The sequence below is a fragment of the Kickxella alabastrina genome (assembly GCF_025024165.1).
Source record: "Kickxella alabastrina strain RSA 675 chromosome Unknown BX661scaffold_2, whole genome shotgun sequence".
NCBI classification, from domain to species: domain Eukaryota; kingdom Fungi; phylum Kickxellomycota; class Kickxellomycetes; order Kickxellales; family Kickxellaceae; genus Kickxella; species Kickxella alabastrina.
In genome coordinates, this window is record NW_026251473.1 from 797,377 (window position 1) to 824,237 (window position 26,861).

General features: G+C 54.2%; 12 protein-coding genes across 12 annotated transcripts; 6 read left to right on the forward strand and 6 right to left on the reverse strand.

Moving 5' to 3' along the window:
• Positions 1-838: 838 nt before the first annotated feature.
• On the forward strand, positions 839-3,398 carry BX661DRAFT_160147 (nucleotide-diphospho-sugar transferase; the record flags this gene model as incomplete). Its single annotated transcript, XM_051533300.1, has 3 exons — positions 839-1,788; positions 1,927-2,660; positions 2,865-3,398. The coding sequence occupies exons 1-3, from the start codon at positions 1,008-1,010 to the stop codon at positions 3,396-3,398; spliced, it is 2,049 nt and encodes a 682-aa protein (XP_051394706.1). The 5' UTR covers positions 839-1,007.
• A 322-nt stretch (positions 3,399-3,720) lies between these two features.
• On the reverse strand, positions 3,721-5,025 carry BX661DRAFT_140064 (uncharacterized protein; the record flags this gene model as incomplete). The annotated part of the gene is made up of 3 exons (XM_051532821.1): positions 3,721-4,032; positions 4,081-4,307; positions 4,620-5,025. The coding sequence occupies 3 exons, from the start codon at positions 5,023-5,025 to the stop codon at positions 3,721-3,723; spliced, it is 945 nt and encodes a 314-aa protein (XP_051394707.1).
• A 268-nt stretch (positions 5,026-5,293) lies between these two features.
• Positions 5,294-6,003, forward strand: BX661DRAFT_51359 (defender against apoptotic cell death 1). Its single transcript, XM_051539211.1, has one exon. The coding sequence runs from the start codon at positions 5,561-5,563 to the stop codon at positions 5,951-5,953; it is 393 nt and encodes a 130-aa protein (XP_051394708.1). The 5' UTR covers positions 5,294-5,560; the 3' UTR covers positions 5,954-6,003.
• A 40-nt stretch (positions 6,004-6,043) lies between these two features.
• Positions 6,044-9,452, reverse strand: BX661DRAFT_176974 (BRCA2, oligonucleotide/oligosaccharide-binding, domain 1-domain-containing protein). Its single transcript, XM_051534534.1, has one exon. It carries the CDS (start codon positions 9,344-9,346, stop codon positions 6,053-6,055), a length of 3,294 nt encoding a protein of 1,097 aa, XP_051394709.1. The 5' UTR covers positions 9,347-9,452; the 3' UTR covers positions 6,044-6,052.
• A 102-nt stretch (positions 9,453-9,554) lies between these two features.
• Positions 9,555-10,380, forward strand: BX661DRAFT_51361 (uncharacterized protein). Its single transcript, XM_051539212.1, has one exon. The coding sequence runs from the start codon at positions 9,763-9,765 to the stop codon at positions 10,339-10,341; it is 579 nt and encodes a 192-aa protein (XP_051394710.1). The 5' UTR covers positions 9,555-9,762; the 3' UTR covers positions 10,342-10,380.
• Positions 10,381-13,229, reverse strand: BX661DRAFT_51362 (uncharacterized protein). The gene has a single exon (XM_051539213.1). The coding sequence runs from the start codon at positions 12,889-12,891 to the stop codon at positions 10,420-10,422; it is 2,472 nt and encodes an 823-aa protein (XP_051394711.1). The 5' UTR covers positions 12,892-13,229; the 3' UTR covers positions 10,381-10,419.
• A 267-nt stretch (positions 13,230-13,496) lies between these two features.
• Positions 13,497-15,142, reverse strand: BX661DRAFT_168685 (uncharacterized protein; the record flags this gene model as incomplete). Its single annotated transcript, XM_051533447.1, has 2 exons — positions 13,497-14,306; positions 14,384-15,142. 2 exons carry the CDS (start codon positions 15,140-15,142, stop codon positions 13,497-13,499), a joined length of 1,569 nt encoding a protein of 522 aa, XP_051394712.1.
• A 393-nt stretch (positions 15,143-15,535) lies between these two features.
• Positions 15,536-16,423, forward strand: BX661DRAFT_176978 (uncharacterized protein). Its single transcript, XM_051534535.1, has one exon. It carries the CDS (start codon positions 15,664-15,666, stop codon positions 16,327-16,329), a length of 666 nt encoding a protein of 221 aa, XP_051394713.1. The 5' UTR covers positions 15,536-15,663; the 3' UTR covers positions 16,330-16,423.
• On the reverse strand, positions 16,424-17,669 carry BX661DRAFT_176979 (vacuolar ATP synthase subunit). Its single transcript, XM_051534536.1, has one exon. It carries the CDS (start codon positions 17,594-17,596, stop codon positions 16,526-16,528), a length of 1,071 nt encoding a protein of 356 aa, XP_051394714.1. The 5' UTR covers positions 17,597-17,669; the 3' UTR covers positions 16,424-16,525.
• A 408-nt stretch (positions 17,670-18,077) lies between these two features.
• BX661DRAFT_192953 (30S ribosomal protein S8) lies at positions 18,078-18,539 on the forward strand (the record flags this gene model as incomplete). Its single annotated transcript, XM_051537742.1, has 1 exon — positions 18,078-18,539. The coding sequence occupies one exon, from the start codon at positions 18,078-18,080 to the stop codon at positions 18,537-18,539; it is 462 nt and encodes a 153-aa protein (XP_051394715.1).
• A 229-nt stretch (positions 18,540-18,768) lies between these two features.
• BX661DRAFT_140101 (thioredoxin-like protein) lies at positions 18,769-19,419 on the reverse strand (the record flags this gene model as incomplete). The annotated part of the gene is made up of 1 exon (XM_051532823.1): positions 18,769-19,419. The coding sequence occupies one exon, from the start codon at positions 19,417-19,419 to the stop codon at positions 18,769-18,771; it is 651 nt and encodes a 216-aa protein (XP_051394716.1).
• A 772-nt stretch (positions 19,420-20,191) lies between these two features.
• Positions 20,192-21,392, forward strand: BX661DRAFT_168690 (uncharacterized protein; the record flags this gene model as incomplete). The annotated part of the gene is made up of 3 exons (XM_051533448.1): positions 20,192-20,459; positions 21,073-21,124; positions 21,227-21,392. 3 exons carry the CDS (start codon positions 20,192-20,194, stop codon positions 21,390-21,392), a joined length of 486 nt encoding a protein of 161 aa, XP_051394717.1.
• Between the last annotated feature and the right edge of the window lie 5,469 nt (positions 21,393-26,861).

Consider the following 26,861-nt stretch of genomic DNA (forward strand, 5'->3'; position numbering starts at 1 on the left):
AACCACACGCGTTTCTCTGCAGTTTTGCTGGCGTATTTGGCGCTGCGGATTATAATAACTAAAAAGATGACTGATATATAATAAATTTAGTCAAAGAAATACTATAAAAACCTAGCGAACTTGCCACGGTTTTAAAACCCCAGCGAGCCTATCGTAGCTTTATTTCCTAAGCCACATGCGACTCGACTTGACCGTGAAAATTTTCCTCTGCTTGATTGCCAAACATCATTGACCGCGATCGAGTTCTGTGACACTTGCAATTCTGCCTTTTGAAATTTGAATTTCGTTTATTTTTTGCGCTTCAATTCCCCTTCCTTTTTAAACACACACGAATACAATGTTCGCGATATCAAAGGCCGTGTCGGGGATCTTCACAGCGACCAGCATTTCACAACTGCGAGTTTCGGCCCCAGCTGCGCTCCAGCAGTGCTTTTACTCGTCACACAAGCCAAAGACGAATGCGCTAAAGTCAAAGGAGAAGGTACGTTTTTTATTTGCTTACTCGTATTCGACTGTCACTATGTGTGCCTACTGTGCCAGGTGTATCTGGTCCTTAGCTTTAGTCAAGCTGTTGTATACTAATTACAGTTTCTCCCCGAATATATCAATGTGATAAACATTTTTCATGTCTGCAAGTGTAGGGCAAGCTGCGCCGCCAGCGGGTTAACAAGACTGACAAGCCTGTGCAGGCCAAGCGCGGGCCCCGCGTATCCAAGCTTTAGATTTTTTCATTACAAATCAAGTCCAAAAAATACAATTCACGTGACTCCAATCGACTCATTTTTTTCTTTTCATGTCAAGGGTCAACCGCGCCTTTGGCATTTGTCTTTCTTCCCTTGTGAATTCAATCAAATTATTTTTTATTCGCATTGTTTATCTCTTCTTTTTTACTTTTTGTTTTCATTTATTCAAGTACTCAATCAATTTCGCTCTCTTGATTATATCGAGAGGCACATAAAATATATCTAGCTAGCACAACTACATTACACTCTATTCCACGAGAATCAATGGCGCCTGGGAAGGGAAACAAACAAGAAAAGGCCGCCGCCGCCCAAAGCAATGTTCTAGTGGCCATCGTTCTGGCCGACTCATTCGATGACTTGTTCCAGCCCTTGTCGTTCAACAAGCCGCGCTGTTTGCTGCCCCTGTGCAATGTCCCGATGATCGAGTACACACTCGACTTCTTGGCCTCCTCGGGTGTCAAGGAAACAGTGGTCGTTTGCAAATCGCACTCTCAGGCCATCGAGGCGTATATCAAGCAATCAAAGTGGATGCGCGCCCACTCTCCGATGAAAATCAAAATCACCATCGTGCGAAAGCCCAACTCGCTCGGCGAGGCCCTGTGCGAAATCGATGACACGCCTTTTGTCTCTGACTTTATCTTGTGCACAGGCGTTGTCATCTCTAACATGGACTTGTCGCAGCTGGTGAAAGCGCACATGGCCAACAAGCATAAGGACCCTGAACAAGTCATGACTATGCTGTTACAAGAGGCTACGCCGTCCCACCGCCTCCGTGACAAGAGCGAGGAGTCCGTGTACGTCATCAACCCCAGAACAAACAGGCTGTTTTCGCTCGACTCCGTCTCCTCGCTGCCCAAGACCAATGAACTAGATATCCCAATCAGCGTTATCACGGATAACCCCGAGGTCGAAATCCGCGCCGACCTTATCGACACCAACGTTTACATTTGCTCTCCCCTCGTGTTTTCGATGTTCAGAGATAACAGCGATTACCAAACTGTGCGGCGCGACTTTATCCACTCCATCTCGACCTCGCCCCTGGAGAGTGCGACCTTTTACGCGCATATTTTGGCTGGAACCAGCAGCATTGGCGCCGACGGCCGGACCACGATCAATCGCAGCGCTAGTGGCCGCCGCGGTGTCAGCAGCCGGGGTGCGGGGTCTGTTGGAAGCAAGGACGAAGGCGGTATTTTGAACCATGATCTCGCGTACGTGAGCCACAGTGGCTATACGGCAGGCGTTATTGACACGTCATCATACGACGCCATTAGCCGCGACCTGATCGCAAGATGGGCATATCCGCTGTGCCCCGACAGCAATCCAGCTGACGAAACCGCGTATAGCTACAACCGCGGGGCCGTCTACAAGGCAGACTCGGTGGTTCTTGGGCGCGAAAGCCGCGTGGAGCATCATGTGATGCTCGGCTCCAACTCGCACGTGGCTGACTTTGCACAGGTTTCGGACTCGGTTCTGGGCACAAGCTGCCGTATCGGCGAGTTTGCTACGGTGCGCGGCTCGCACCTGTTTAACGAGGCCAAGATCGGCAAGGGCTCGGTGGTTGAGCGGTCGATCATCGGCGAGCGCGTGAATATCCTGGATAATGTGTTTGTCGAGCGCGGGTGCATCATTGGAGATGACGTGACAATTGGGCCCAATGTCCGGGTCCCCGAGTTTACTCGTATTGCACGCTGGCTGCCCCAGGAAAACGGCGACGACTCTTCCGATTCAGAGAACTATGCGTCGTCCGATGACGAGTCTGGCTTGGACTCCGACTCGGACTCGGACGAAGGCAACGGTAAAGGCACTCGCAACACGCGCACCAGCGGCTCGGCCGACGAGAGACCCACCGCAGCTTCGGCAGCGGCGCCCGGCACTACTGGCAACGCTTTGGAGCTCGAGTCCTTCGACCTGAATCTCGTGGGAACATCTGGAGTTGGATATGTGTGGAGCAACGTGATAGGCGGACATGATCGTGATGGCGTGTCTGCCAACACGAGAGCGTGGCTCAGACGGCTGCGCACCGTAGGCTCTGTCCTTGGCGACATTGCAACCGCCGAGGAAGATCTGTCCAATGAGCAGGTAGTCAGTGCATCGGCCAAGGTGTCAGACGAGTCGTTCGAGCATGAGCTCCGGCAGTCGATCAAATGCTCGTTTGAAAGGGACTATGACGTTGGCGTCGCGGGCTTTGAAATCAACAATCTGCGGTTCACATTCAATGGGTCGCAGGAGGACATTCGGCGAATTGTCACCCAGGAGATTCTCAAGTCCATCGACGTGAGCGCGCTGCCTGGCTCGGCCGAGCACGTGGTCTCCAGGTGGGGCGAGCTGATCAAAAGGACGGTAAGCAGCAACCTCGAGCAGGTCAATGTGGTTGACATTGTCGAGCGGTTCTGTGCTCTCGACAGGTCCCTCGAGGAGAGCGTGCGCAGCCGTCTCTTTTTGCTTGTGTTGCGCTTTATGTACGAGCTTGACATTGTCGAGGACATGGCCATTGTCTACTGGTACAACAAGGCGTCTGAAAAGGCCGACGGCGACGACGTCAGCCAGGATCTGGTGCAAAAGATCGCAACATTTGTCGAGTGGCTGGAGGAGTCCAGCTCCGAGGACGAGGAGGGCGAAGATTCTGGCTCCGACGAGGACGAGGACTCTGACTAGACCACCGGTGCGACAGACAGTGGGGGTAAAAGCAGAACGGCTACTTGGCCAGAGCACGCTTTTCATTTATTTTTATAGTTACGAATTGATGTGCATAAGCGCAGAAACGACGTGAGGATTGGGCCTATATCCAACAAAAAGATCAATGCCAGAAAAAGCAATTGTGTGTATTGAAGAAAGCAAAAGGCACAGAAATGAAAAGAAACAGAGAGAGAGAGGGGATTAATAGAGAAAGAAGGAGGGGGAAGCGTGGCTGGATGACGAGACGCGGAGGCCTGCTGCGCCTTGGTTCCGAGCGGCGGTAACAGTGAGAGGCTGGCGGCTAGATGAGAACCAGCTCAAGTGTCCAGGTGCGCCTGCACCACAGTTTGAGGTCGATCTTGTGCTCGTTGTCGCCAGCATTGACGTCCTCGCCCTCCCACCAGCACTTGCGTGCGGGCTTCTTGTAGAACAGAAGCAGCTTCTGCGCGGCGATCATGCGTGCCTGGTCGGCCGACTCGTCGAGCGGAACGGTGAGGAGGCTGGTGACGGCGGTCTTTGAGGGCTCGACGCGGCGGCAGCCCCATCTGGCGTCGCGCGGGAAGCCGGCGAGGCAGAGCATGTCGATGAGCTGCTGCTCGATGACGGTGGCAGACTGCAGGGCATGGGCCTCGTCGGACGCACCCTCGGTGCTCATCTTGACACGCCATTTCTCCAGGTTGCGCTGCATGGTCCGCTCGAGTGGCTCGAAGACGCTGTCGTCCTCGGCCAGCAGCTCGCCGCAGCGGGTCTTGGCCATGTCCAGCGTGAATCCGGGGACATCGCTGACGTCGCCTCTGGTGCGGCCAGACGATGGCACAACAAAGTAGTCCAGCTCCTCACGCAGCACCACCAGCGGGTTGCGGTCGTAGTAGACGACGGGCGTCTCGACTGGCATCCGCGGGACCACCTCGGGGCCGGCGGCCTGGCCGCCGTTAGCGGGGGACGAGCCGTCCGATACGAAGCGGATGTAGTTAAGCACGGCCGATGACGACGTGCTCTGTGTGGCGGCGCCGCTGCTGCTGTTGAGGTGCGAGCCCGTATCGGTGAATGTGGATATGCTGTCGTTCTTCGAGGCGCCGGCAGCGGGAGCAACCTTCTTGGGCGGCTCACCGGCGGCCGAGCTGCCGGAGATGTTCGCCTTGCCGTCGTTGGTGTAGTTGGGCCATCCCTGCGTGTCCTCGCCCTCGCCCTCGCCCTCACCGTGCGCCATTCCGCGGGCGGCGGCGCCGCCCTGAGAGGTGCGGTTGAGGGCCAGCAGGTCGAACTCGAGCGTGTCGCTGTATGCGTGCAGCATGTACTCGAGCATGTCGGGGTCAAAGTCGACCCACGTCTGCTCGCCGGCGTCGCCTCCCCCGCGGTAGTAGGCGTAGTCCGAGGAGCCGTAGCCGTAGCCGCCATACGAGCGGCCGATATGCGCCAGGCCGTTCGGGAACATCGTGTTGAGCAGCGAGTCGGGCAGGTGGCTGAGCGTCTCGCGGTCGATGACAAAGCGGCGGCCGCGCACATTCAGCGCTATCTGCGACGGCAGAAAGTCACTGGAGGAGTCGCCGTGGGGCCGGGCGTAGGCCGCCTGGTTGGTGACCGAGGTGATTATGGATTCGGCCATTTGGGGAAAGGCTGAATGTCTAACGGAAGCGGGCTGTGTAGGGCGGAGTCGGAAAACGGGGAGAGTGAGAGTGAGTAGTGCTGGAAACTGGAAGCTGGAAATTGGAAATTTGGAGGGAGGCAAGCACGGTTTTCAGAGAAGTAGTAGAATTAAGGGGATGCGTAGGTGTGTTAGAAGAGGTACAACGAAGAAGAGCAGCGCAGGCTGTGGCCAAAGAAGAAAGGGAAAAGAAAAAACAGTGTTGTTGTTTTTAGGTGCCCAAAAAAAGGGACGCCGAGCTGCTTCTGAAAATCCAGTTGAAATCTCTCGATTCATGCTATGCCTGTGATATGTTCAATCATGCTTGCTTCCCATCCTCTTTTGGCCTTCTAATACTCCGACAGAGGCCCGTCAACCTGTAGCTCAATCTTTGCATCCTTTCTCCCATTCCCACATTGACTCTGCAATTCGACAACATCGACAGGCCAATCGTCGGGTAAAGCAAAAAGCAAAAGGCAAAAGCAAAGCCAAAGGCAAATCAGACTACAACAGCAGAATGGCGCGCGAATCAGCAGCAGCAGAAACAACAACAGCGGCGGCATTCAACACGTCGGCCAGCGTGCCAGGGATCGTCAGCTCTCTGGCGCGGGAATACACAGCCAACACGCCGCAGCGGCTGAAGGTCATCGACACATACATGGTGTTCTGCGTGGCAGTGGGCATCGTGCAGTTCGTGTACTGCGGGCTGGTGGGCACTTTCCCGTACAACGCGTTCCTGGCGGGGTTTGGGTCGGCAGTGGCGTGCTTTGTGTTTGCAGCGAACCTGCGCATGAAGACGAACCCCAAGAACCGGGCGCAGTTCCCGTCGGGGTCGGCCGAGGGCGCGTTTGCCGAGTTTGTCTTCTGCCACATTGTGCTGCACTTCATCGTGGCCAACTTCCTGGGCTAAGCCCGGCCAAGTTGGGATTGAAGGCGGCGGCGGCGGCGGGGCTGCCAGCTTGTACTTCTTTATTCGCTACTTTAAAAAATATATTTGCTTCTCTTGAAATCACAGCGCAAACTCGGTCGAGTCCTCGGCGCGCAGCAGAAAGGTGCGTGGCTCGGCGCTTGACTGTGCCAGGCAGATGCAGTTGCGCACAGTCACCAGCGAGCCGGGCGCCGGGCTGATGAAGCCGAATGCGGGGGCGTCGAAGGCTATTTCTGCATAGAAGGCGTGCCCGTGCTCGTCGGGGCTGCTCAGGCGCAGGATAGACTGCGTCCGGCGGCGGTTGCTGGCGCTGGCGCTGCTGTCGCCGCCGCCGTCGCCGTCGCCGTCACCGTCGCGGTCGCCGGCGCCAGTGCCAGGGTGGCTGCAGGCCTCGACGCGCCCAATAAGGTCGACCTCCTGGCACACGTCAACATGGCACAGCTCGTCCACATGCAGCGCGCCGCGCTCGCGGTACTCGGAGAGGTCGACGAGAGCGGCGTCGGCGGGCATCGGGCGCGAGCGGCTGCCGGAGGCGTTGAAGTTGAGGCGCAGCGGCGGCGGCGGCGCGGCGGACGCGGCGGCAAGGTTTTGCGGCGAGACGGTCAGCCCGGTCATCAGAAAACGCCGGCCCTCAGGAAAGTCAGCGGGACCGAGCCCGCGCGGTGCCCAGAACGTGACGAGTGCGAGCCGCGAGCCGCTGCTCTCGGGCGTGCGGTACGTGTGCGCCGGGTAGTCGCAGACCAGCAGGCGGAACAGCGCGCGCACCGCACGCGGCGGCATCTCGGCGTCGACAATTTGCAGCAGCGCGTCGGAGGCGGCCTCGGTGCCGGTGCCGATGCCGGGCGCAAAGCGGGCCTCGGCCAGCTCCTGAAGGCGCGCGGTGCGGCGCGTGTCGTGGGCAGCGTGCAGCCGCAGCTCTTCGCGCTCGCAGCGTGTGACGTGAGCGCCACCGGCCAGCGCCTCGCGAAAGACCATCGGGTAGCTGCGCACGACGACGACGTCCAGCGCCGCGCCGACGGCGCCGCCCAGCGCGTAGACGGCCGACAGGGACATGAACATGGCGCCGCGTCGCTGGAAGCCCAGTCGCGCATCCCAGCGCGCGCGTCGCACGCAGTTGGCGCTCAGCACCAGCGCTGCGCTGCGCGCCGCCGGCGACAACGGATCGATGCCGTCGGACACGCCGCTCAGGCGCAGCCCCACGCACGCGACCTTGTCACCGACGCGTAGCCGGCCGCTGCGTAGCGCCTGCACCAGAACCGGATCGGCCGAGGCCGCGACGCCGTACCACCCATCGGTGACCTCGAGGCGCGGCGCTGCGCCCTGCCAGCCAACGGCCGCCACGGCCAGCACCATAAGCTGCTGCGCAGACGCGTCGCCCTCCAGCACGCGCCGCAGCGCCGACCGCTGCCCGCGCAAATACTCGCACTCATAGCGCTGCACCAGCCGCGCCAGCACGGCCTCGACGCACCACAGCGTGCGCCACCGCGCCGGCAGCCGCCGCGCGTAGCTGGCCGCTGCCCACACGCTCCACCGAAAGTGGTTGCGCACCCACGCCTCGGCCACAACCTTCGGCTCACAGCCGCGCGCCAGCAGCGTCTGCCGCGCCTCAGCCCACCCCCACCGGCCCGTGCCTATTGCGAACGCGTACGCGCCGGCCGCTGCCGCCGTCATCGCCAGCACGTCGCCGGGAACGCCGTGCGCCGTCGCCTGCTCGGCTGTGGTCGCAATCTCGTCTGCCACCGCTTGCAACCCGCAGCGCTCGCCGCGGGTGTCCCTTGGAGCCGCTGCCGCCCTGGCCTCTAGCTGCGCGCGAGCACCCGCAGCTGCTTGCCGCCGCACTGTAACCGGCGGCAGCTTCGGCGGCGGCTTGACGCGCCCTGGCAGCGGCGCTGGGCTGTGGTCGGCCGATCTTGCTGGTGAGCGAAACGGCTGCGCAAACGACGCGCGCTTGGCTGGTGGCGTAAAGCCCATGCGCGGCGCCTGGCGCTTGAGGCCTGGCGATTTGAATGCCAGCATTGGCGGTGCTGCTGGCGGTGTGTCCGCAGCCGCTGATTGTGTCGATTCTGCTGCCGCTGCTGGTGCCGCTGCTGCTGTGAGAGGGGGAAGAGCACTGAGAGCCAGGCGCAACCTGGGCTTTCCTAGCGGCGTGCTGAACGACAGCGCAGGCGGCCTGCCCGCGTCGCCCTTGAGGGCGCGCCTTGCCGAGAGAACCTCCTGACGCGACGGGAATGGGCTGGCCATCTTTGGCGGCACCCCCGCGCTTCCTGGCACAGCGCTGCGGGGCGTTGCAGGCGCGGCCACCGGCGCCGTAGGCTGAGCCGCCCGTGACAAAACCCGCGCTGCCGCCGGCGAATTCAAAGGCGTGAGCGCTCGCGGGTGCGGGTGCAGCGAGGCTCGACTGCGCACTGCAGGGCCTGCGGTCTCGCCAGCCCTTGCCACAGATCGCGCTTTTAAGAACCCGCCGTACTGCGATATGATCTCCTGTGCCTCTTCGTCAACCATGTCTTTTATCTCTGCGTCGCCGCCAGTGCTGGAAAGCTCTGGCTTGGCGCTGCAGCTGTCGCCTGCGTTCGCGCGCGCAAACTCGTCCATTGAGTCAATGATGCCCAGGGCCTCCGACTCGCTCATGCCATCGAATTCCATGGTGTTGGCGGGGGATTCCTCTGGCGTGGGCTCGTCAACTCTCCCCAGCTTGGAGTCGGCCGCAGTCTCGGATCTATTTTCAGGTCCAGGTCCAGCTACAGGTCCAGGTTCAGATTCAAGTCCGGGGTCGGGTTCTGGCCCTGGGTCGGGTGCCTTGCCTGCTCGCACGCTGTGGCCAGCAACAAGCCCCGCACGTTGCCGCCCGCCAGCATTGGGCTCGGATGTCGCGCCGAGCCGTGCGCTGGAGAACCTGCCAAACTGCTCAACAATTCTCTCAGTCTCCTGAGAATCCATGTCTGCCAGCTGCTTATCGGCAGCGCTGTCTCTGCAATCGGCCGCATCGCTCTTATTTACAGTCTCTACAGCATCTTTGCCAGCCGCCGCCGGCAACAATGAGCCAGCTTTGCTCGGTCCGGGCAGCAGAAAGATCGATTCACTCGGCTGGTCGTAGAGCTCTTCCAGCCCATCAAGCAGCCCTTGTGTTGTAATATCCTCCATGCCCATCAGAGCACTTGTGTTTGACTGCGCATTGGCCGCTTGCCCGCTACCCAAGCCCTGCCTCGAGTCCTGCTGGCAAGAAGACTGCGTCTCAGCAACTGCGCCCAGAATGCTGTGCCACGGATGCCTTCCGCAGCCTGCGTTTGGCTCTGCCACACTGTGCTCATTGTGCAGTGTGATGCTCAGTGCCGTTTCTTTGCCCTCTTTCACGCTGTATACTGTGTCTACCGCCATTTCTGGACTGGATTCGCTTTTTTTTGCTTGTATGTTTTGTAAATTAAAATTAAAAGGCGTCTAATTTTGCAGAATGAGTTGGAAAAGAGAACAAAAAAGGAAGCCAACCACGCACAGCACTCTGGCGCGCTCTCTGCCACCGTGAGCCTATAAGTCGAAACTATATGCGCAGTCAACTCGCGATCAGCAAACAGATAAAACCAGGCGGCGCCAGCCAAATCCACCCCATCCGCAACCATACGTTCTGCCGCTCAAGAAATGCTGGGTCCTTGCGTTACGCATACACGCATCCACGCAGGCTGTGTAGTCTGACTTTGGTCCGGACCGAGCTTCGCCCAGGTGGTAGGCAGCTTCGCCCATATCTACACTGTCCTCATAAGGGGGTTAATAAAGCAACTTGAAAAATACACGCACGCATGCACGCATACGCGCATGCACGCATTGATTGTGACTGCGTTTCAAAGCACTCTTCCCATTCGCAGCCATTTTCTTTATCCTTTGCAATGCAGCCCGTCTCGGCCAATGTCTCTGCCGCCACCATCGACGGCGTGCACACCGATGTTGCGGTCCTCGGATTTTCCAACTGCGTCGTAGCCCTTGTCACCCAGCTCGCCTCTGTGGGCAGCCTCATCCAGGCCGTCGTCGCTAGCAACGCCGCGGCCGCGAACAGCGACCCCTTCGCCGACGCCGACGCCGAGCGCCTGGCCACCAGCCCAGACATCCCTGTTGACGTAAAGTTTTTGCTGGGAAATCCCAGCGCCTCGCCGGCGTCGTCGCTCTACCAAATCCTGGCCATCCACGCCTCGCAGCTCAAGCACAGCCAAAACCCTGGCGACTCGCGGCCCCTGCTGCTCGGAGTGGCCCTGCGCCTTCCGCGCGAGCTGAGTCTCCCGCTGCACGCTGCTGACAACGGCTCGGCATCAGCAGACATGCGCGCATACATGCCCCTGATTGACGCAGTCGCTACGCTGGTCGGCGAATGCCGCGTATGGTGAGGCATCTCTTTCGCTGGTTTTTTTTATTCTCGCAAAATGTTTATAATAAAAAAACGCACCATATCGTGACGCGCGCTGCTAGCAGCCGCTGTTCTCTTGCTTGTCGGCGCCCTGCTGCGTTGTCAGGAAAAGATTGCGAAAGTCGGCGTTGGACCGCGCACCCTCAGATGCGGCAGGTGCCGGGCTGCGATCTGCGGCCTCGTCGGGTTTGGGCAGCCTTTTTTTCGCCAGGGCCAAGCGCTTTGCCGGCCGGCTGCTGCCCGCTGCGCGTCGCGGAACCAGGCTGAGAGGCGCGTCCGTCTTTGTCGCAGCGCTATTCCCAGCGTCTGCGCCTTGGCCCTTGACGCCCTCACCCGTGACATTGCTGGCACCGGACTCATCGATGTTTGCCGATAGTACTCTTCCATCGATAGAGCAGCCATCCAGAGCGCCAAGCGCCCTTTTGGCATCGTCCATCGACTTCATAGTTACAAACGCCGCATCGCCCTGCTGGTTCCTGCGCACTCTTACAACCGCCCCCGCCTGCTTCGCTATGCCCTCGAGCTGCTTGTTCCCCGTCTCTGGCGAGAACCCGGTCACCTTGACAGCCACCTCGGATGCCGCCGCACGAGAGCGGGCCGGGTGCGGGTGCGGGTGCTGGCTGTGCTGCTTGAATACGTGCACAGAGACAAATTGGCCATCAACTTTGACCCCGTTTTTGTCCAATGCCGCGATCATGGCCTCGTTGGACAGCAGGTCTGCCCGTGCCTGGCCGCGGAACCCGCCCTCCTTGTTTGTGAGCATTGTCACCCGACTGACGCTGCTGGAGCCGCCCAGAAGCGCCTCGACATTCTCTGCTCTAAATGTCAATGGCAGGCCACTAACAAACACAGAGTTTGTACTGCGTTGGTTGTTCCCATCGCCGTCGCCTTTGGACGGAACGAGAGACAAGGAGGAAGAAATGTCGTCGTCGTGCTTTCTCTTGGTCTTTTTGTTGGGCTGGTCATGTTCTGCATGGCCTGGCTGAGCGGCATCCTCCGCTGCAGAACTGGCAACCGTAGCAGCCGGCATAGACTGCGGATGCTCCGGCATCTGGGCCTGGGCCTGGGCCTCGCGCTCAATCCTGCGCCATATCAAATGACGCTGCGTTTGGATAAACACCTCGGCATAGCGCAATGACTCGAGAGTGCCAAATGAGTGTTCAAACGCGAGCCACGCGTCAAACAGGCGCTCTGGGTTATCGAGCCTTCGCTGCGATGCGTGACGGAAGACGCTGCGAGTGCTGTCTTCGGTGCCACTCGTCCTTTCAAAATCGGCCGAGAGCACCCAGGCCTCCGCGCACACCTTGCGGCTCTTGCAGATACTGGTCCACATTCTGCGTGCTGCCTCTGCATCAGCCAGAACATGCACTGCCACCGAAGTGCAGCAGCGCTCTAGATGCAATAGCGGGTCTGCTGTCTCTGGCTGCAGCGTGTGTGCAGTCGCCAGGCAACCCTCGCACACTGCAAGCAGATCCAGATTCGGATCCTGCAGCGTGGCGACGGCGATGGTAGAGGCGGCGCGCTCGCCACCGCGCTGCTGATCCGAGTACTCCAGGCGCGCGACAGTGACAAAAGCCACAGCTAGCTGGGAAAACTCGCACATGCTATACTCGACTGCGTAAGTGGCCAGTGCTCGGTCGTAGATCCCAGCGGCCGCGGCATAGCCCTGCTGCTCGTAGATGGCGCGCAGGAGCTGCGCCCATAGCCTGCCCGACCACGGGCAATTTCGAACTGCTCGACTGGACAGGCACAGCACAACCTCTGCGCCCAACTCTGTGGTGTTGGCAACAGCGAACGCAATATATTCGTCCCAGATGGCCGGTGTGTAGTAGTTGAGTGCGACCGCACGCTCGTAAAGCACTGATATCTCGGCAGGATCCGCTGCTTTGTCGCGCGTCAGCTTGTCTATGTACAGCTTAAATGCGGCCCAGTCAGTGCCCGATGCTGCCAGCTCGGCCTCGTAGCCCTCTCGCTTTGCGCACGCCTGGCGCGTGGCGCTGACAATGGCGTTTGCCTCAACCATATGCTGCTCGTAGCTGGCGTTCATAAACTTTGTGATAAAGCTCGAATACATTGAAAAGGTATCCTCTAGCTCCGCGTGGGGGCAGCCGAGCCTCTGCAAATACACAGCCTGCAACAGGTCGATCAGCGCCTCGCGCTGTGAGCCCTCCGATTTTTCAATTTCCTGCTCAACGCACTCCCTGTACTGGGACCATATTTGGTTGCTGTGTTTGAAGTGGGCGTAGGTTGCGGCGGCAGCCTCTTGCAAGGCGGAGAACAGGTAGTTCTCAGACCCAAAGCTGGACGCAGCTGCCACGCGCGTCTTCTCATCTTCGCTGTGCTCAACCTCCCGAACAAAGTCGATGTAGCTTTGCCATGCAGAAACAGACAAATATTCTTTGGCGGCGCGCTCCAGAAGGTCCCTTATGTATGCAATTGCCGTAGGGTCGTGGAGCGCGTCGGGCTGTGTTCTCTCGTCAGCGACCCATTTGGCCCAGAGGTCCTCTGGGACAGCCAAGTTCTGCCACATGTGTTCCCGGGCCGCGCGCAGGGACGCAATGTCGGCAACGGGGCGCAGAAGATCAATCCACTGCAGGTACGTGGTGTAGTCGTAAGGGCTCTTCTCCAGCTACAGCGCAACAAAAACAAGCACAGCCGGCAGATTAGCCACAGCTCAGGTACACTTTTCAAGTTGAAGTATAAAAAGGGCGTTGCAGTGCAAGTGTGCTGTTACCTTTTCGGGCAGCGACTCCATGAAGCGCTGCAGGGCGTCAAGCTCGTCCAGCTGTGCTTGCTCGCTCGGCTGCGCTTGTCCGCTCGGCTGCGCTTGTCCGCTCGGCTGCGCTTGCTCGTTCAGCTGCGTTTGCTCGGCGTGCTTATTGTGATCGGTGCTCATGGTTGGTACAATAAAATATCGGGCGCCGGGTTGGTTTGCGTTGGTCCAGGTGTTTAGTTAAAGTAGGAGTTGTATTATGCTGTTATGTGCACGCGCTGCGGCTGGCCAAAAAGAAAAGGGCGAAAAAGCGCGCTGCCGAAATAGCCGGTCGGCCAGCTGCTGAGGCTGCCCAGCAGAGAGGATTGGGACAGAGCACGTGACAGCCAACGCCGACCAGCACACGGGCCGCCCTCGTCTGCTTAGAGGTGGCGAGACACCTCGAGCATAATGTCGTCCAGCCGGTCCAGGTAGTCGGCGTGCTGAGAGACAATGTCGCCCAGGTCCACGTTGACGATCTTGCGGCGCATGAGCGGGCTGTCGGGAAACAGCGCGGCAGGCGCCAGGCCCTCGAGCCCGGCGAGGCGGGCGCACAGCGACGACGCGCGGAAGAGAAAAGCCAGCACCCAGTCGCTGCGCGAGTGGCCAATGATAAGGCGGCGCGAGACGCAGTGGCAGCAGGCGGCCCAGGCGGCGGCGGCGGTGCTGTCGGCCGGCACGCCCAGCAGCACGGCGGTCTCGACAACGCCAAAGGCCCCACGGCTGTGCAGCTCCTGCAGGCACGTGACGACCGCCAGCGCGCCCAGCGAGTAGCCCACCAGCGTCACAGGCCGCGTGCCGTGCGCGTGGCTCTCCAGCACGTCGGCCAGAAGGCGGCCGGCTCGGCGCGCGCGCTCAATGCCGACGGCCCACGGCGAGTCGATGAGCTGGCCGAGCTTGAGGACGGCCAGCGGCCACGTGAAGGCGCCCAGCAGCCCGGCCAGAGCGGTCTGCGCAACCACGGCCGACACGGCGGCGCTGCGGGCCGACGACGAGACAAAGCGCGACACGGCGCCCTGCAGCGCGGCCAGCTCGGCCGGCTCGAAGTACAGCGTGTACGCATCGCCCAGATCCAGGCCCATGACGTCGCGCACCGGCGCAAACGGGCTCGCTGCGGCGGCGGCGGCGAGAAACCCGGGCACCAGCACCGTCGCGTGCAGCGTGTGGCCACGCGCCAGCTGCGTGAAGTAGAACTGCGCAGCCCGCGCAGCCGCGTGTTGAACCGCTGCCCGGCGACGCCGCCGCCTGCCACGCCCAGCAGCGAGCCGACCATCGCGGCGCCGCCGCCGGTTGCCAGGAACCCAAGCCCGCCGATGCCGACGGCGCCCAGCCCGGCCGCCATCAGCGGCGCGGCCAGCCCGGCCGTCACGCCCACCAGGGTGCCGGCGACAACCACGCCGGCGCCGGCCGCCAGGCGCTTGCCCCAGCCCCACTTGCGACGCCGGTCGTCGTTCAGCGCGCGCGCACTGGCGTCGCCCAGCTGGCCGCTGCCGGCCGCGCGCTCGAGCCTGCCGGCGACGAGGGCCTCGTGCGCGCCCACGAGCTGGCTCGGCAGATCCAGCCACGCACACACTGCAAATGCCGCAGCGCGCGAGCGGGCGTCGTACTTGAGCGGAGGCAGCGTCCCGGCCCGGGCCGGCGCCAGCGCCTTGATGTCCCCGGCCGCCTGGACCGAGCCGAGTCCAAGGCACGCCAGCACCAGCCCTGCGGCCAGCCGGTCCGGATCGCTGGCCACCTCCAGCGACACGCTGGCGCCAGCGCCTGCCTCGGCCGCCTCCTCGTCGGAACGCATGCACCGCAGCATCAGCAGCGCCATGTCGTTAGCTGCGTCCCCGTGCGGCATGGCCCGCAGGTCGGCCCAGTCCGCCTCGGGCACGTGCAGCCACTCCAGCACGCTCTGTGCAAACTGCTCGCTCCACGCGCGGCTCTCGGCGCCGCCGCCGGCCGCCATGACGCATCGTCCGCTGCAGATGCACAGCGCCGCCAGCCAGTGCCGGGCCAGGCTGTTCTTGACCTCGAGCAGCTCCATGGGCAGCAAGGTGGATTCTATGGAGGGAATGCGGCGAATTCAAATGTGGGAGCGAAGCCAAGAGTGAATGCAAGAGCGAAGCCAAGTTCGAAGCCAAGAGCGAAGCCAAGTGCGAATGTAAATGTGAATGCGAATGCAATTGATGCCAAATTAAAAGACGGCGTCGTTGGCGCAAGAACTGCCCTGCCCATGGCACCTGATGCCTTTCCCACCCATTTTTCTGGCGCCAGCTTCTCGGCATCGTGTCATGACGTTGTCACCGTAGCCGTCGCTGAACCGCCACGGCGCCGAGCCGCACCGAGCCGCCGATCAACGCGCTGCTCGCCAACCACACCGCCTCATCTTTATTTTTTCGTTTTTCTTCCTCTTTTCTCGCGCATCATGTTTGCTTCATCTCGCTTTTCTTTATTTCTTTATATTTGTTTTGCAATTGTACCCAACGCGAGAGCTTTCGGACACACGCCGTATTACTTCTAGCAGACAGGGCTTTGGTCGGCGACAAACACCACAGTCTCTCAACAATGACGATTTCAAAAAACTCCAAAATGATGGGTATTTTGAACCACCGGCTGAGGCTGACGCTCCTCGACACGCGCGTCATGACTGGCCAGATGCTTGCCTTTGATAAGCACATGAACTTGGTGCTGGCTGACTGCGAGGAGTTCCGCACCATCAAGGCGAAGGGCCCGGACGCAAAGCCAAAGACACAACAGATCAAACGCGCCCTGGGCCTGGTCATTCTGCGCGGCGAGATCGTCATTAGCATAAGCGTTGACGGGCCGCCGCCAGCGTCGGCTGCAGGGCTCCGCCAGACAAGAGGTGCTGGGCTGGCCGCTGGCCCCGGCGTAGGCCGCCCAGCCGGCCGTGGCATTCCGCCGCCGCGGCCAGGCGCTGCCCCGGCTGGCCTGGCAGGCCCTGTGCGCGGCGTCGGCGGCCCCTCCGCGGCCATGATGCAGCCACGCGCCGCCATCGCAGCTGGGCCCGTCTCGTTTGCGCGTCCGCCGATGCCCGGAATGCCCGGAATGCCGCCGCCAGGCTTCCGCCCGCCCCCCCACGGCATGGCGCCTCCGCCGGGCTTCCGACCTCCGCCACCAGGCATGATGGGCGCCCCTCCCGGCTACCCAGCCCAGCCGCCGCCAGGCTTCCGCCCGCCGCACCCAGGCGCTCGCCCACCGCCCGGCTTCTAGAGACTCGGGCAGCGCTGGCTCAGCCGTGTGGATCGGTAGTTTTAATTGTTTCTGTCAATTCGTGTTTAAACATCGCATTTGGTTTTGCAAAGGCTTCTTGATTCAAATGCCTGTGCATGATGTATTTGTGTCTGTGCCTGCGTTGGCTTGAAGATGTATAAAAAATAGAAAATACTATGAATGCGTTTGCCGGCTCCTAGTAGATGACCGTGTAGTTATTGATCTTGTCCTTCTGCTGCTGCGAGATGCACTCGGCAATCCAGACAATGTTGCGGATCTCCTGCTCCTTCATCCTGAGCCATGAGTAAAACACCCCAAAGTGGAACTGCTGCTCGAACGAGTCCTTGTTCAGCTTCACCTCGTTGGTGAAGAACCGGTCCTCGAGCGACACCTCGCCTGCGCCCGCCACCACACCCGCCGAGTTGCTCAGGTTCACTCCGGCAAGCAACGTCTTGTATTCGCTGTACTGCTCTAGGATAGCCTTGACCTGGTCCATGTCGTCGACGCGCGCCAGCTTGGTCTGCGCCTCGGGGTACATGTTGCCCAGCCGCGGGTACAGCTTGAACCGGTCATCCTTTGACAGCTCCGTGCCAAAAGAGTTGATCGTGATATTGACCGTTCGGCGATCCGCCTCAAATTTCAGCATCTCCGCCATGACTGACGCCGTCGGCTCGCCAAGCCTCTGACAGTACGCGTAAAAGTCCTCGAGATATGCCTTGTGCAGCGTGTTGCGGATAATCTCAATGTTGAGCTCATTCAGGTCCTCTGCGGAAAGGCACTCGCGGAAATACCCCGCCAGCGGCGAGTCGACCAGCACCGTGCTGTACAGGTCCTGCACTGTTGTAGCCACGCACAGCGCCGGCATCGTGTCAAAGAACCCCAGTGGATGGCACTTCTCCAGCAGATCGTGCGTGTCGCGCTCGTGGAGCGTCCCGGTGATGAGCAGTATCACGTTGTCGATCATATAGCCGTATGTGATGTACTCCAAAAACTTTGAGATGGGCTCCGCCGCATTCTGCTGCATGTACTGAAACTCGGCCACGAGCGCCTCTGTGCAGCGAGTAGACAAGGTCGATGTTGCCAGTGGTGACGGTTCATTCTGCAAAAAAGAGGCGTAGTCGGTAGTTGCCAGCTGCAACTTAAGATCGTCCATCGTCTCGCATTGTGTGAGATTCGAATATTGCAGCCTTGTGAGGAGCCCATCGCGGTACCCGCGCACTATACCCTCCAAGTACCCCGCATCGATATTGAAGTAAATTTCGTTCATTTTGCCTCTGTTGAGATTGTATAACAATAAAGTCAGATTCACTATTTTGCACTTTGCTATACTTGCGCGGAAAAGAAAAGAAAAGCTATTATAACCAAAAAAAGTGCTCGAATTCATGCCTCCTCTTGCATCTGACGTTGATGGTGGCTTCGGCCCTCACTGCAAGCACTGCATGCACTGCGAGCAGTGCCAAAGCGATCACGCTGATCAAATCAACTTGATACAAAAATCGGAATGGCAGCTTTAGCAGCAGCAGTGGCAGCAGCAGCAGCGGCAAATCGACTTAGTAATTTTCTGACTCGTTAAGCGCACACTTTATCTCCTCCCTTGAACAATTTTTTATTTTACATTTGCCTGGTCAATCAACGTGTTTCTACTTTTTTTTCAGTAATACTGAATCCACTTGTCTTCTGGTCCCAGAGACAACACACACATACGCACACACCCATACACTTTTTCACTCGCTCCCGTACATTCTAAAATGGTTGGCGTTTACGATATCTGTGCACGCGTCCAAAACGGCTTCCGCGCACGACTCGGCCGTATCGCCATTCCCGAGACAAAGCTGAATTTGTCGGTCTCGCGGGTTCTGTACAGCCAAGGATTTGTCTCGTCCGTCACTCGCGGCACTCACCTGGGCCCCGACGACACCTATACGCCAACAACCAACCTCAACGTTGCTGAGCGTCGCTTGTGGCTATCGCTTAAGTACTACCAGGATCAGCCGGTGCTGCGCGCCATGAAATGCATAACCAAGCCCTCGCGGAAGGTCAACTGCAATGCCAACCAGCTGCAGATCCTGGCTTCGGGACAGCCATGGGGGATTATCAAGGGTATTATCCCCGGGGAGATCATGGTTGTGTCAACCACCAAGGGCATTTTGGAGATCCAGGAGGCTGTCAAGATTGGCCTCGGAGGCACTCTGCTAGCCCGGGCGAACTAGCGAACATTAAGATACGCAAATATATAACGTTCAAAAATAATAAACTATCAAAGCTGATCTTGCTGGCAAAAAGCCAATATATGAAAACAATCTATAGTTTATTTTTGCATAACACTGCATATCAGCCGCCAGTTCAGCAAAGCTTCGCAACACGCGTGCACACACATGCTAACTCATCAATGCGCGTGCGTGTGTGTGTGCATGCGTTCTGATGATCGAATCGCCACAGTCAATAGTCCAGCTCAACCTCGCTGCCACTGTCACCCGCTGCCTCGGATCCTGCTTGGCCGATCTTATATGCAATTGGCCGTTGTTCCACTGGTATGTGGGATATCTTTCCTTTGGGCATTTTAATCACGCCAGACTTGCACAGGCGTCGTTCAAGTGTCTCCGTCGAAAATCCATCATTGTTGCCAAACTCTTCAAATCCCACAAGCCTGTCGACGACTCGCCCATTAGCGATAACTAGTAAGCATGGAAGCATGCGGATTTGGAACTTTTGCGCCAAGAAGGGGCACCTTTCGACACTGATCGAAGCAAACCGTGTGTCAAAATGGTACAGTGCCAGCGCGCGCAAATGCTTGTCCAGGATCTTACAGCGTGCAAACTGTGGGTGAGTAAAATGGACTATGCCCCTGGCTGTGCTGCCAATCAGCTTGACCATCGACTCCTCCTTCTGGATATCCTGGTACTCCCCGTGGCCGCGCGACCGCAAGTCGCGCACGTGGTTCATTTCCCACCTCATCTGTTCCAAACGTGCCTCGCGCAGCTTCTCCAGTGCCGGGTCGTTCTCAAGCTCAGCAAGCAGCTCGTCATCTGACAACGCGTCGTCGCCCTCATTCAACACGTGCCGTGCAGCCGCCTTGATCTTGTCGTCCATGGTGCAATATGAATACAATTAATTATACTTGGGTATATTCAAAATAGGTAACAAAACGGCAATCTGTTATCGGCACAAAACGAGTATATATTAAATAAACAATTGGTATGTTTGCTATTTTCCAAAGTAACTGAAAATATTGTGGTTAACCCTGATCGGTATTGAAGCCAAGTATGGGCATGCGCGTGCATCCTACCATGTGCTCATCAATAGGGGGCGCGGTAGACGCTTAATCTTATTCACAAACTTTAGTTTTTGTTATTTATTTGTTTTATGTATCGCATAATGTATCTATTTTCTCTCTTGGGCCCATCAATAGACCTTAATATTGATTCAGCTTCTATTACCTAGCAGAATTTCTGCTCTTTGCTCAGACTAAAACGAAGAATAATAATAAAGAAATATCAAGCTCGCTTTAACGCGTTGGCTGCAGAGTGCATATATAATGAGTACCAAAGTGCTACTTGGACAAAGCGCATATATTATCTCTTCGAAATGCACGCTGAAATTTCCAATAAACTTTGTTATTATATGCGACATACAATGCTTTATACTCTAGCATTAAGCATTCATTATACGTAACTAATTATCCCTTCATTTTTATTGTAATGACTTTTATGGTATTGAATGGTATAAAATCAACTTTTTTGTTCTCCATAAAAAATCAATTAATAGTATAGCTACTCCAATACTCGTACAGCTCTCCTTTTTTAAAATGAACAACAATCAGCCAACATCAAGAATACGCCCGTTTGTTTTTAACCCAAACAACATGCAGCCACCAAGAAGCATACGACCGCTTAACCTGAACCGGATTCCAGCAAAAAATGATTACAAACAGCCATACCAACAGCAATTGTCACTGGGCCAACAGCAAAACTGCCCAAAGCAATTGCGAATTGACTCTTTCCACAAGCCACAAACTGACTTTCATTTGGAAAATGGCCTTAATAAGCATGCTGACCTTCAGCCGCCGCATTTTGCCCTGTCTCCACGAATTCCAAAAGCCCCGGCAGCTGCTCCCCTCAACCAACCCAAGGGTACAGAAACCAGAAATAATAGCGAGCTTCATAAAATGCATTCGTCACAAACTCAACACCATAGTGGCAAGTATTTACAAAATGACATTCAAGCTCCATCCAAGCTAAATATGCACAAGTGATGTAACTTTATTCTAAAATTCAAATCTAAAGTTTTTGTATATGTAGCCAATTTGCACTCAGCCTATCACCCAGTTAACCAAGATGCAGCGCAACAAATTGTGAAAATTTCATTGTCGCATCCATCATCTCCAATGCCAATGAAATTTGCGGGCACGCGGGCAATGGATGGTCATAGCGTGGTCATTCAAGATTCTAGTGACAATGACTCGGAGACAGATTTGACCCTGCCTGACGATATACTGCTGCATGCGCCGCAACCAGCCAATATTCTCGAATCTAACAAAGCAGGCAATAGAATCAACGTTCACAATAGCAACGAGTCCATTTCTCAATTTCTCCCATTTGACAGCAGCTTGGACCCGGAAGCTGCTATAGCGGCAATTAAAGGCATGTGTACTATACATCCCTACCACGCTTTATTCATGTATACTCAATTTTTTACAAATTTATAATTGCTAACCTACCAACCATAATTATTTACTGCATGTAGACATCCAAGAATCACTCAGCCAACTCGCACAACTGGGTGTACATCTAATTAGGTAAACACTGAGGGTGCCCCCCCAAGAAAAACATGCAAGCATGCTTCCACAACTTACCACTTTTACTTAATTACACTTTTAATTATACAAATGGCAATGTAGAGATATGGAGGGCATGATCAACACGTACAGACTTGCTGTCGAATGCGCAGTTAGCAAAGAGACCAAGCTTAAGAACTCGTTACATCAGCAATGGGAAGCAGCCCGCACTGATGCTCAGAAGCTTCTGGATTCTGTCAAAGAATCAGTATCAACGGATATCATATAGCATAATTACAATATTATAAATAAATATGATAATGATACGTTTTATCAATTCATCTATGTATATGCACCCAAGCATGTCTTCACTGCAAGCAAGCCATTCCCAAAGTATATTTATATGATAGTATTGAAATGGGTTTAACAAACAAAATATAATAATCACATAAAATGGGATTAGACAATGACTACATATACAATAGTAATACAAAACAGTCATAATATCACCAACCCCAGTAATCACAAGATCAACATACGTAAATCTGTAGGTGTCACACTGAGCCTGAGTGCACTTCGCAGACTAAAGGTTTCCAGAATTTGGTAGCACGCATTAGGGACATGACTGACACTAACAAGCGTCCCCACTTCAGACGATGCATGGAAACATATATTTGGCGGTAATTGACCGCCGTGTGCTGGTATTTTGACGCCATGCGCAGGGCTGCGCTTATTGAGACACTGATTACACGATGTCAACCCAATCTAGTGCGTTTTTTATGCTGCTGTGTTGGCTCCATGTAATCAGCATTTTATAGATGTGGATTATGTGCAGTCACCACGCATCAGAAGAATGAATGTCAATGTCTAACAGCCTCTGCAACGCTCTCACACATGTTTTTATTGCTGCTAACCTGGTTGTTGGATGAATGGCCAACTACAAAGGCGTTAAATAACAACAATAATTGATGACTACTTTCCTTGTCTTCATTTTTTCTAGCTATTTGAAAATATATTTCATTCACATTTTTCTATCACTTAATAAAAAGATTTAACATTTTTTATTTAAGATGAGAAGAAATTAGCTGATTAAATCAACTAATTATAAGTGTGCACATGAATGCATTGGCCATATTCATCGATAAGACAAAAAACTGCATAATAAAGACTGCTATCTGTAAGTTAACAGTTGTTATTTAATTTAACCAAAAATATTTGTCCAAAGTCACCATCAATAGCAATTTTAAACCTAATAAACACCCACATTATTACAAGAGTTGGTTTAATTAATTGCTTGACTTAAAACCCACTCATTAATTTGCAGTGCTATGGTGAATACATGGCCATTTTTTTGGGGGAGTATTGCTAAAAATTAAATCTATTAAATGAATTTATTATACAAAGAACTATTCCCTATATTACTTACTTTTAAAGACTGCATACAACGTGCTCAGCATGTGAATAGTTTTTATAAAGATATAATCCAGTTTCCTTTGGGTTGTCCGCAATGATACATGCACTTTTTTGTTTTCTATTGAGAGTACACATTAATTAGTTTTTAGTTGTGCAAAAAAATATTTATTAAAAATGAAACTTGCTATATACCCCTCTCTCTCATCTTCAACTGGTTTTTAAATACCTATATAAACTGTTATATTTTCAGCAAAAAACTACATTTGTATTATCAACCACACTCCTACAAGAATTTAATTTATACACTTTAAATAATTATTTTTGCAAACACACAAGCCTCGTCTATACTGTAAACCAAGATTGTTATAATGATTTCTGTCGATTTAAAGTATAAAGGCGCATATGGGGCCAAATATCAAAGCACGATGGATGATAACACTACATGGAATGAGATATTTGATCATATTATGCTAAATGAAGTTTATAAAAGCGGCGTTATCACAATAACACTAGACAATGGAAATAAAATATCCAATATTGACAAAGCATCGAAAATAGAAGACTCATTATCAAAAAAAATGAGTAAAATTAAGGGCGAATACTATATAACCACAGAGCTAACTTTTCAATACAAGTTTCTTAATTATAAAATTACTGCAAGGTATGACTGGAAAATGAGCAAGGTGAGGAGTGATATCATGGAATTAATAAGAACTAAAAATTTACCTGCTGATAATAAAAGTTTAAAAAAAAAAAATAGCACAAGTCAACTGGCTAAAAAGTACAAGGATGATGATTTTTTGGGTAAAATTATTAACATAAATTATGTATTTGTAGTTGAGAATAACTGACATCAGAAATGAAGCTGGGTCCCATGACAGCACAGGTGTGACATCAATTATTGCAATGCCACGTGACAATTGCAATTGTTTACGATCGCAATTTTTATTTTCACTGTCGATAGCTTTGAATAGATAAGCAAAACTCTTTAAGCTCTCTTATAGTGGATTTTTAATCATAAATATATTTTATATAAAGTATTCTTATTACACTCAAGACTGATCATCACCCACTCAAGTACATTAAAACGCAGAGTCGTTTGTCGCCCACACAGCTGCGCTGGCTCAATGCCATCAATGAACATGATCTGGACATTGTTTACAAGCCTGGCAAGGACAACCAGCTAGCCGACGGGCTGTCATTGTAATGAGATTTGGACTAGCTATAATATATATTAATAAAAATGAGACTACGGAAAGAGCTAAAGAGCTCATTATTCAGAATTCGCCGTACACGTAAAATATCATAAACATATTTTACGCGTCTACTCTGTCACGTGACTCGGCCCCCATTTTTGATGTCACACTTGTAGTGCTTGTTGGCATCAGTCACAGCACCAGTCCGTGTATTGTTGATAGTGCCCTCATTGTCACAGAAGATGGTGGCAGGGTTAACATGTACATGGATGTCACACAGCAGGTCTTGTAGCCACATGAGCTTATGGATAGCAGAGGTCAGGGCAATGGTCTCAGCTTCAACTGTGGATTGAGGTGGCAAGCCAAGAGCACGTTTCTTTGACTTCCAAGCAACTGCTCCTCCTGCCAGAGTGAATACATAGCCAATTACCATGGCTTCCACAGTACGCAGTCCAAATGAAGCATCACTGTACCCAACTAGGTTGAGGTGTTCAGACCGACGATAGTGAATGGCCATGTTGCAGGTGGTCTTCAGATACTTGAGTACTCGCTTGGCAGCACCCATGTGTTTCATCAGTGGTTCTTGGTTGAATGATGCAAGCACAGAGGTGACCAGAGCAATGTCAGGCCGAGTGACCATGGCCAGGTACTGCAGGGAGCCAACAATTGAGCGGTATTCAGTGGCATTGCACTTGGCAAGGTGTGGAGCAGTCTCTCCAAACTTGGCAGAAGCAGCAATGGGCAGATCAACATCATTGGCTTCCTCAAGGCCATACTTGCTGACCAGGTTCTGGATGGCAGTAACCTGGTTGATCTTGATGCCATCAGACATGTGATGCACATTGATGCTCAGGATTGTGCTGCACAGACTCAGATCCTTCATTGAGAACTCAGCAGACAGGCCAGTTTTGACCTTGGCCAGGATGTTGTCATCAGATGCAGCCAGCAGCAAGTCGTCAACATAGGTTGTCAAAATGCATGTTGCAGAGCCACTTTTAAGCCAGTAGACACCTGGATCGTCATTGCTGCACTGGAATCCAAGGCTGCCACAAAGAGAGGTATTCAGGTAACGATTCCAAGTGCGTGGTGCCTGCTTCAAACCATATAGGGAGCGGCGTAGCTTGAGAACACTCTTGGTCCAGTCACCAGTCATGCCATCAGGAATCTCGACATATATGTCTTCTTCCAGGTCACCATGCAGGAAGGCAGTCTTGACGTCCATGGAGTGCAGCAGCCAGCCATGGTGGGCTGCAAGTGCTATGACTATACGAATAGACTTGTAGGTCACCACAGGTGCAAACACATCATTGTTGTAATGCGATTTGGACTAGCTATAATATATATTAATAGAAATGAGACTACGGAAAGAGCTGAAGAGCTCACTATTCAGAATTCGCCGTACGCGTAAAATATCATAAACATATTTTACACGTCTGCGCTGTCACGTGACTCGGCCCCCATTTCTGATGTCACAATGAACTTGTTCCAGTCGTTCTGTTTGTTGTTGCACATTGCGCGCAGCATTGTCTCGAGTATCTGGTTTACGCACTCTGTCTGTCCATCTGTCTGTGCATGGCCGGCAGTGGACATATTAAGTTGCATTCCCGTCCGTTTCCACAGTGTAGTCCAGAACGATGAGCAGAATTTCGGGTCGCAGTCAGAGACAATGGATTCCAGCAGGCCGTGCAGGCGGTAGATGGTCTCGAAGTACAGGTCAGCAGTCTTCTGGGCGGTCGCAGCATTGTGTGTTGGTACAAAGTGTGCCATTTTGGACAGGCGGTCTACGACGACCATGATTGCATCATATCCATCCTTTGTCTTAGGTAAGCTCACTATGAAATCCATGCTCACGCTTGACCAGTTGCATCATGGGATCTGTAGTGGCTGCAGTGGTCCATCACTTGGCCTGTTGCTGCCCTTGACTCGCTGGCACAGGTCACACGTTGTGACATACTTCTCACAATCCTGGTAAATACCAGGCCAGTAAAACAGCTCGCTCAGCTTGTCGTATGTTGGTCGGATTCCTGGATGCATTGCAGTGTCATGAAACTCAGCCAGCAGCAAGGATCTGTCTTGTTTTGAGCTGATGCAACAGTGTCCTTTCTTGAACAGGATGCCACCTTGTGTGTGGAATTTGTCAGCAATCTCGCATGCAGCTCTGGATGTCAGTTCTTTGCCACTGCTAATTGTTTCCATCATGTGTTCCAACTTGCTGTCACTGTGACATCAGAAATGGGGGCCGAGTCACGTGACAGCGCAGACGCATAAAATATGTTTATGATATTTTACGCGTACGGCGAATTCTGAATAGTGAGGTCTTCAGCTTTTTCCGTAGTCTCATTTAGATTTATATTTATTATAATCAGCACAATTCCTCATTATATTTGGTAGCACCTCAAATTCGACAATCTGTGCCTCCTCATCAATGACCGACTGACTGACAGACAAACTGGTTAAAATATATATAAAAAACAGTAACCATGACTGGAATGTCACCATATGAATCGGCAATGAGACTCAGCCTGACACTGGCACCAGACGAGAACAATGCAGAGAAGGTGGCAATTGCTGTTGGACCCTGGGTGAGAGATACTGAGGAACACTTTATCCATGCAAGGCTAGATGAGAGCAAGTGGGTATTTGTAGCCTCACACAAGATCCCAACAGACAAGAAAAACGAGTACTGCAGACACTGTACAGAACACAACAAGGACCACTGCGACTGGGGAACGTTCAAGGAGTTCCTGACAACTACATACTCGCGTGCAGTGTCATACTATGACACACTGCACAAATACTACCACCTACAACAGCCTGGGACATTAGAGACCTTAGAGGAGTTTGTGGTGCAATTCAAGTACCTCGCGGAAATTCTGGAATTCAAACTCTCAGACAGGCATGTGACCACAACCTTCCTCATGAAGCTACCACCAATGCTCAACCAGCAGATTCTGAGCGAATCGACAAGCTCGACAGTATACAAGATTGATGCACTGACTTCCTGTGCCAGAGCCTTCCTGCACATTCATGGCCGTCATGATAATACAGCTATGAATGTGGATGCAATAATGGTGAATGCAATGCAGACAGAAAGGAGACGCAGTGGCCTGCCGCCATTTGCAAGTGTCTCCAAGCAGTCGGGCTGTACC